Here is a 9,979-nt window from a genome sequence, read left to right on the forward strand (position 1 = left end):
GAACCGAAGTCGCAGAGAAGAAGCAAGCTTTCAAAAAAGAAAAAAATTATTTCAGGTGATTGCTAATTAGATTTTCGTTGATAAAGAAGATAAAGGAAGAATTGCCTTCAGGTTGATCTAATTTTTCATACAAAATAGAGAAATTTGTGTACAGTCTGTACGTGACTTTTTTATACCAGCGTGACAACTCAAGGTAAGATTTTTCAAAAATATATTTTTTAGATTCTTAGATTTCGTTTTTACATTAGATTTATTCTTATCTTCGATGGAGCGTTTTTTCATTTGCTTTACATATTAAGCCCCCTGTTGAGAAGATCTAACCTCTTTAAATAAATTCAACACTTTACACGTTTTTTTTTTATTAGAACCTAGTTTATAAGAACATATAGGCTGAATTTCGTCGAAAAATTAAGAACATCTTAAGAACATGCCCAGCCTCAGTTTGGAAAAAAATGACAAGAAACTACAATTTTTTCCTCTTTTTAAGCAGTTTTAACCGAATTTAGGGTTGGATCTTCAAAAGTCGAGAGTCAAATATTGTCCAAATTTTGCCAAATTCAAGTGCTCTTTATTTTGTATCATATTATCGATTTAGAGTAGTCTGAAAAATTAAGAACGCATTTAAGAACATTTTAGGCTGAAAATTGCTAAGAAAATAAGCACATCCAGGCTCAGTCAAATTTTAGGTGTTCTAATAAAAAAAAAAACGTGTATTATTGTCAAAAGTTTGTCTTGAAATTCAAATTCAAATTGAATTCAAAAACATTGAATGTGTTCAAAATGATATGAATACCTTGAGAATAAATAGAAAGTCAATACAAATTTTCTATTGGTATTGACAGCAATGCATATTGAGAATCTGAGAGAGGGATCCAGAGCTTGCACACAAAGTCCATTTAACGGCCATAACGTTTATATAACGTTTAGTGTCAGCTGGGATTGACATGATCTTGTTATACGACAATCAATATATATTTACTTTTAGGCTGCGTGAAAAATCTCTGTGTGCGGTGCAAAGATTTACAAACTCGTTATAAAATTCGAGGATTCAGCAATTCAAAAACAACATTGAACATTATACCACGGTAACAGTATCAACGCATTAACTTAAAAACAATCAGACAGAAAACCTACATCAACATAGAGCACTGATATACCGATGTCGATTCTCAAGCAATATTAATCTCAGCATCGAAATAACTACTTGCAGTACTCTCTGGAAACATGCTTCAAACAGACGTCAAATGGGTCCTATTCTGTCCAATTCAACTCATCATATGTGCAATTGGCATACCGTGTAACATCATCTCTGCAATGGTTTGGTCACGACTTAAAAAAAAGGGACGAAGTAAAAATAAATCGGTATGCAATAATTTCATCTTACTCTCCATTGTTGATATTGGTGTCCTCATCTTCTCTGTTATCTCCGATGCTGTTCCTGTCATGAACAAGAAGTTGATGACCAATGCAGCTAAATGGTTTGGTAAGCTCTATGTCTACTTTATCCATCCTATGCATTTCTACCTGTTGTTTACGTCTATCTTTTTGGTCACTGTTTTATCTATTGAGCGTCTTAAATTTGTCATCAGACCATTATCCAGTCTGACCTTCTCCAAGAATTGGGCTAGAGCATTATGGATGCTTGTTTTTGCTGTCTCATTCGTGGTCAATATACCATCCTTCTTTGAATTTGAAATGGTAACAATCAATGGCACAACTATCGTCAGACCGTTAAGCTACGAAAATAACGTCGCTTTTCGTGATATAGTCTTCATCTCACATTGCATCTTCGGGCTAGCTTTACCATGGTTGGTAAGTCTAGTCTGCAACATCCTCTTAGTCACAAAGAGTTTTAATCGTCTGAAAACAGTCTCAAAGAATTCTGTCAACGCTGATACCGTGCATATTCTGAAGACCACAACAGCCTTAACCTTCTCCAGTCTACTTTTGTTGTCAATTCAATGTATTAGCCGCTGCTTCAAGATGTTTACAATGTATTCTGAAGAATCTTGGGCCCTCGTTAATAAAATCTCAGATATCGGTCATTTAGCTATACCGTGTAATTCTGCTGTCAATTTCATCATGTTTTGTCTTCCTGGTTCGTTTTTCCGTAAGGAAATGTTGACCATGTTTAAAAGAAGAAAAGATCAAATCAATGTCAGATTTACCAGTAAAAGCCCGGTGAAAAAGATTTGCAGCGAAGAAGGCAACTCGATGGAAAAATGAAAAAAGGGGAAAATGGAAAAATAAAAACGATTGTCTTGGTCAGAAGCAAAGTAATTAAGAGTGACAAGAAAAACAATTAGTGAGATAAAACTCGCCATATGAATGATGAAGTAAAATATATAAACAGTTTGAATTATAACTAATTAAAGTATGAACGGACAATGAATGTTGGGGAAAAATTTCATAGTTGTTATATATAACATATCATGGAATGAAATGCAGACATAAATAAAATAAAACTATCGAGTAATATAGAGTAATATCAAGATCTTGATTTCACCCGGGGGTACTAGGGTTAGCGGACGAGGGTTATGTGCGGGCGGGACCTCTGAAAGCCGACCTTTAGAGAGACTTGTTTTTGCCTAAAAAGTGACCCTAAGACATTTTCACAAAACTTTCTTCAATTCTCAAAAGAATTCTCCAATACTTTTGAAAGATTTTCTTAACTATCTTAACTTTTCAGTCTTCTTTGATTCGAGTTTGTGAAAAAACCGACCCTTGGAGAGAATCATTTAAAACTTTCTGGTTTTTGAAACCCCCCCGGATTTTTGATTTTTTCTTACTTTATTGAACGATTTAGCTTGTGATCTGAGTGCGTACAAAGATACCTGATTTGTTAAAAGCCAAAGATTGAAAACCGTTTTTTAGGTCCCTGAAAGAAATAAATTCAAGAAAAAAAAAACTTTATTTAAAATTTTATTGTAAATATTTTAAGAACTTTTAACTTGCATGATTTTTGAGAGTTCTTTAAAAACATTTAGTGTTTTTTGTTAACTTTGAGAAAAAATTTGAGGGTTAGATGCTATGAGTATAAAGTTTAAACCCATTTTTTCTAAGCTAGCCACTGTACCAGACTCTAAAGAACTACGAATTTCTGATTGTTTTGTTAAGGTTTAGCAAAAGTAAATTTTCCAGAAGAGTGTAGTTTGAACCTAGCAGGACTGGGTAGATTATATCCTTCTTGTATTGTAAATTAAATTTATTGTAATTAGATAAGGGGTTATATATGATTAGCTTTTTTTATAATAATTTTCAATTTTACAGACTCAAACTAAAACTTTTAGTTCTGTTACATAATTTGTTGCATTGATCTTTCTCTTCCTGAAACAGCAGACTATTGGGGTATACCCGGTGGGTGGGGGAATCGATTTTGAAAACGACCGTACGTTCGGCCAAAAATCAGGTCTCTAAAATCAGACCCTTTCAGTGCAGGAAAAATGTGGCTGACAATCGACCCTTATAGTGCAATTTTTCGGAAATTTTTGCCCTTTTCAGGGCCAAAACTTTTTGAAATTTCTCAAATTGTACCTCAAAATTTGGTATTTTCTCAAATTTTACACCCTTACAGTGCACTTTTTCCCACTTGCTCACAAATCAACCCTTACAGTACTCTTTCCAAAGTCCGAAAAAACTACCCTTAAGGGCACGCGTCCGGTAGGTCACTTACCTGGAGTCCCCCCCCCCGGGTATAGCTAACACAATCGGACCCAGTTCCTTTGTTTCCCTTTTATGATTTTGATAGCATTTTGACTGGTATTTAATAAAGTGGATTTTGCATGAAACTGCCAATTTCTACAAGATTTAATTTTGACAAAGTTAACCCTTAGACCACGAGGGACGCGTATATGCGTCCAAATCAAGCCAAAATACTGATTCTCAGACTTGAGGCCATAACTCCTGACTACTTGAATTAAATTAAAAAAATTAAATTAAATCTCTTTAAAAAGAGTATAAAAAGAGCTTTCCAATGGTACCAACACCATCTTCTAAATCAAAAGCTACAAGCTTTTATGACACCATAGTATAAGAAAGCCGCGGCTGGAATATGTACCGCATTGTCTTTTCAGTTACACGTTTTTTTTTTATTAGAACACCTAAAATTTGGCTGAGCCTGGATGTGCTTATTTTTTTAGCAATTTTCAGCCTAAAATGTTCTTAAATGCGTTCTTAATTTTTCGGACTACTTTAAATCGACAACATCATGCAAAATAAAGAGCACTTAAAGTTGGTAAAATTTGGACAAAATTCGACTCTCGATTTTAGAAAATCCATCCCTAAGTTTGGTTAAAACTGCTTGAAAAGAGGAAAAAATTGTAGTTTCTTGTCATTTTTTTCCAAACTGAGGCTGGACATGTTCTTACGATGTTCTTAATTTTTCGACGAATTTCAGCCTAAATGTTCTTATAAACTGGGTTCTAATAAAGAAAAAAACGTGTAATCTGTCTCCGATCTTTATAAGAACATCAAGTTGCTCAGTTTATTATTGGTAGATAGTTTTTGAAATTTTTGTCTTATTTTCCTTCACAAAAAGTTTTTTTTTTGCTAGATATCTTTGAATCTGTACCCAATAGAACACTCGAACTAATTTTGGACATATTTTATGGGTATTTTGTGGTAACAATAGTTTTTCGCCAAAATTGAAATTATAAGAACTATATTCAAGATGACAACTTTCCTGTCAGTTTAAATGATAAATTTTGAAGGTGCTGGCTTGAAATTTTCACAGTATTATCTTGATGTACTTTTTCATTGATTTCTAAAAAGATTTCACTGAAATATTGTGAAGGCATTTCGAGGCACCTCATTAATTTTTGAGTTCTTTCAGCCCAGCCATTTTGTGCTTGTTTGAATTTCTTAGAATTGATTTTTCCTTTACATTGATTTTATAATACAAGTGTCTTATCAAGGGCATATCATTAATGTCTAAAACGCACTGAGAAGTAAGTAATAACGACAAACTAATAAAATTTACCATTAAAGATGCTACATTACTGATTTCTTGATCAACAAATAGTCATCAAATACGTCAGAGATAGAACAACAGAAATTCAGATGTTATCATTCCAGCCGCGGCTTTCTTATACTATGATGACACTTTAAAGTTTTGAGTTTCAAAAAAAAAATCAGAAAAATTTCAACTTATTTAAAAAAAAACAGCGCGCGCAAAGGGTTAAGTACTTCAACCCACTGGATACCCCTGTGAAACGGACCCGGTGGGTTCTACAAACACCCACTGGAAAATCTGGTCAAAATTTCGTCCCCGCTCTGGGAAGAAACTGTCCTACAATTTCAGCAACACAGGGAAATAGACTTTGATTTCATCCCCATTCAAAATTCATTGTACATAATTGCACTCTCCAAAACAATCCCACTGGATTTTTTAAGCTTGGAATAATAGAATTTTTATCCCCATTTTGATCCTTATACCTGCTGTAGAAAAAATAAATACCAAATATATTGGCAAATAACACATTGCAATTTTTCAGGACTATTTCGTCACCACTGGAAAATTCATCCCGTACCCATGTGGTTATGCTTTTTCCGAAGTAGCCCATCGACTTCATGAACATTAGCTCAAGCTGAACCTACAGAAGAAAATTCGTTTTTAGATCTTATCTTTAGATTTTATAAATTGCCTTTCAGAGAACGCCTTATTTATCGAATTTTAGGCACTCAATAAAAAAGAATTCCTAGTTTTAGACCATGGCCTACTTAATCTGAGATCAGATTGTCCATTGCTTCTGCACACTGCGCTGAAAATGGGCTGTTCCATTGAATTTTCATACAGGAGGGTGGACGAACCTTTTAATGGCAAAAAAAGATTCTTCGAAACCGCATGGGGATATACCACTGGAAAATGGCAAAATTTTCCAAAGAAGCCTTGGAAAAATTATTTTCATACCTTAAAACTAAGGGGGACGAACTAAAATCAGTCTATACCCTTGGAAGTTTTAGAATAACCTTTTACCTCAAGGAAAATAATAAAAAATACTCTGCTTATACCCACTGGAAATTCTTCTACGGTTACCCCCTGGAAATGTTCGTCCACCCCCTGTATGGATATGAAATGGAATGTCCCAATCTATAAGGGATGTGTAAAAACAAGTGATGTGAGGAATTTATGTTATCTCGAATTCGCAAGGACCGCGATCGTTTCAAAGGACTGTGTTGACAAGAAAATTCGAGACAAGCTGGAGTTTTTACAAGCTCTTATTTGATTTGGTTGGTCGTTAACCAGTAATAAAACAATTTTGTTACTTTTTCTAAAGAACGCGTCATCTCTATCACTTCAAATGACCAATTAGTGAAGTATCTTGTAAAAACTCCATCTCATCCCGAAAATTTGCATGATTTTTGACAAGCGGCACGCAAATTGATTTTTGTTAAAGTGTCTATTTTTCCCTCAGATGGTTAATTTTCAAGCGCCTTCAGAGGTTAAACGTGCGTACTCTTGTCTCCCGAATAGACGTCCCCCCCGCTAATTGCTAAGAGAGAAAAAAATCCATCCCCCCGCTCTTATTAAGACACCCCCGCTATTTAAATTCGAATAATTCAATATTTTATTACAGTGTAGATGGACCTTAAACTTGTTAAAATTGTCCTTTTTGTTAGTATTGGTTCTAATTTTACGTGTTTATTTGTCAAAGTTTCTTTTTGTTGTTGAAATTGATATCAGTTAAAAAATTCTGTCTTAAAATTACCCCCCCCTCTTATTCCATACCCCCTGCTTATTAGTATTTGGAAAATTTTCCTATCCCCATGCTTATTCGGACCCCCCCCGTCTATTCGGGAGACAAGAGTAGCAAACGAGAAAATTATCATCCGTCATCCGTCATCAGCGAGGTGAGCCCTAGTTAGGTTCTGAGGACCAAAGATTTTCTTAATCGATCAATCGATCAATGAAAGATACTTCGAAAGATCATCGACTATATCCACTTAAAAGGCCTCTTTTTTGAGAGCTTTCATTACACGGATTACTAAATTATATCAATGCAGTCAAAACGTGTGATCATTCGAAAAAGTTCACGTGATCTTATTCCCATGTGTTAGTTGCTTTACAACTTACAGCTAATGCACGCTTTTTTATAAGAATATCTTCTATAAGAATATCAAGATAAAAATTGGCCAAATTGTAAGAATACCCTAAGAATAACCTCTAGGGTGAGTTTCACAAAATTTGATAAGAATACAGTCTCATTTTTTATTTGGTTAATAGAAAAAACTGCTTCCTTTGTTAGACTTGAATTTAAACTTTGAGACAGAAATTAATTTTAGCTCCAAATTGGTCATTTCTCATGTTTGTAAAAATTCAAGTCTGAAAAAGTAACAATTCATTAAGAATATTTCACCCTCAATTTTGAGAATTTCTTAAGAATACTTTTATAAAAAGCGTGTAACTTTATTAGCGTCAATAAATTCAAACCAATCAGAAATAAATGTCATGTAACAAGCACATAAAAAATTCGAGTAAAAGCGTGATTTGTCTTCAGACTTTAACTTCACAACGTGTGTATAACTGGTTTTGGGTTTTATTGACTTTGTCAAATTTTTGGGCGGTCAAGAGGTTTTGCCTGTGTTAATCTGAGTCCTAAAAAATTTCCCTAGGCCTTAGTAGAAAACCCCCCTCGCGAAAAACTCTTTGAGTACTTCATTCTACAAAATGGACCAGGTTTAGTTGCGTCGCATAAAAGATGTCACGGGTCCTAAGAGTTTGACCCCTACTATTAAAGGCTGTACTTTTTTTAAAAATAAGGGATTACAAGTCCGTTGTTTGTGTTTGTTTCACATTCTTTACTATATTTTTCAGCTCCAAGTAGCTTTTTTGTTATTTGGATTTTTAATATTTTCTTTCAAAATTGCGACCTCGTCCAAAGCTTCGAGTCTACATCACTGAAAAAAGCAAAGTTCAGCCAGAAGTAGACTTTAGTTTAGAATATCGTTTAAAGCAAAAATATTTTGATGAATTTGAGCTGTGAAAATGAGGGGAAAGTTAAAAATATGCAATATCTGAAAAATTGTCGAAGAAAATAATTTACTTATTAAAATACAATCAAGGTCATAATATTTGAGAAAAAAGGGAAATACACCGGGAAGTTTTCGAACCACAAGCGATTTGTAAGTGCTCTAAAGTAGGTTGGAAGGGTAGAGTTTTAACTCTGAGTTTTAGGACCTTAGGATCTTAGCATTCAAAAGTTCAAAAATAGTCCAATAAGGCTCAGAATATAGCCTGTAAGTCTGCCAACCCCTCCCGAATTGAAATATTCGATGAAATTAAAGAGATAGCCCAAAATCGACTTTCTCGCCGGAACTTTAAATCTTGAAAAACGTTAAAATAACCAAAATTGTCAAAATATTATGACCTTGATTGTAGGTATGAACTGATCGTTGTCGTGGGAGCCAAGTGCTAATTACCAGTGTGCTACCTACGACTTTAACACTTTTTTTAGCACTTTGGATTAATAAAACACATCCCTCATAAGAAGCACTAAATGTTTTTTAGACTCCCCCGTTTTTATTTAGGCTCTATACACGCTTTTTTTTTATAAGAATGGTGTTTTTTCATTTCATCATGGATATTCTTAACTTTTTAGCGAAAATCATCCAAAAATATTCTTATGGTATTCTTAGGTTCTAAGATCGAAATTGGCAATCTACAGGTTAAAATGCATTAAAAATGGCATTGTTCAGGTTCAGTTGCTAAATTCTATGATGGTGATATTCTTACCATATTCTTAATTTTTTGGCCATTTTCATGGACATTCAAGTGTATTCTTATAAAAAAAAAAGCGTGTACACATCTTTCTTTATAAGCAACACCCCCAATTTACGACTCAGGGCTAGAGTTGCTGAGGATTTTCTAGATTTCAGCCAAAAACTTGCTTATAGATTTTGAGCCAAAAATATCTAGCAACTTCAAAACCTTGGCTTTTTATCTCATTTTATGTCCAAAATACTTCAAATTAGGTATTCAAATACCATCGGTAATATAATAAGCATAGACTCTGCCTGGATGTTTTGAAAGCTATGTGTTCTTCTTTACTGACGATTTTCATCGTCGTGCTTGTTTTTATAACCGTCCCAACAAGCATTTGGATTTATATATATTCCCCCCTTTCATGCATTGTAACGCAAACAACTAGTACCCATTCTTCTGCACTAATTTTACAAGAACACTTTTGGAAGAACAATATGGCTCAAAAATGTCAAAAATATGAACAATTTAAGAAAAAGCCAACCTTATTCCCTGCGTGTTATCAGCTTGTTTATGCTTACTGATAGCGCTAGATAATTATTTTGCGTCGATAAGTAACGTAAGTAAAGCCTGAGATACACGGGGACGAAGCTGGGAAAAAGCAATTTCAGGTTCAAAGTAATGAGATTTGGAGAAAAGCCTAAAATACCTCAGTTTGGCTCTAAAATAAAACAGGGCAAAAACGATTTTAAGCACAAAGCACCAAAAAATAATGACTACAAAAATATTAATTGATTCTTAAAAGAGAAGATTTTATGATTTTTCCCTTGACGCGAGAGGGATTCTTGTTTTATGAGACTGCAATTGAAGCTACCAAAAGTATCATTTTGCAAATGCTCGATAGATTTTTAATGTATTTTGGAGAGTTAACGTATTTAACGTAAAACAAATCACACCCCTGGCTCACAGCCCCTATGGAACTTCTTCCCACAGTGGGGGTGAAAATTTCGATCAGAATAAAATTTATATTTTTCTCAGGTCAAAAAGCCAGTGGGGATAGTTTTGGAGTGCGATTTCTTTCCATTGAATTTTAGATGGGAATGGAAATAGAGTTGATTTTTAATTGGGGCTGAGATTGTAGTGTATTTTTCCCATCGGGGATGAAACTGGCAAAGTTTTCAGTGTGACACAGGGGTGTTATATCTTAACGAAGATCTACATTGAGACAAAACCATGGCGAAGTTACTCATCCTTTAACTCAAGAAGTCACAAAATTGGGTA

General features: G+C 34.2%; 1 protein-coding gene across 1 annotated transcript; it reads left to right on the forward strand.

Moving 5' to 3' along the window:
* The first annotated feature begins 1,224 nt into the window (after positions 1-1,224).
* LOC136821103 (probable G-protein coupled receptor 139) lies at positions 1,225-2,226 on the forward strand. Its single transcript, XM_067077330.1, has one exon. The coding sequence runs from the start codon at positions 1,225-1,227 to the stop codon at positions 2,224-2,226; it is 1,002 nt and encodes a 333-aa protein (XP_066933431.1).
* The last annotated feature ends 7,753 nt before the right edge of the window (positions 2,227-9,979 follow it).

Source organism: Clytia hemisphaerica, unplaced genomic scaffold (assembly GCF_902728285.1).
Source record: "Clytia hemisphaerica strain Z4C2 unplaced genomic scaffold, Clytia hemisphaerica genome assembly, whole genome shotgun sequence".
NCBI lineage: Eukaryota > Metazoa > Cnidaria > Hydrozoa > Leptothecata > Clytiidae > Clytia > Clytia hemisphaerica.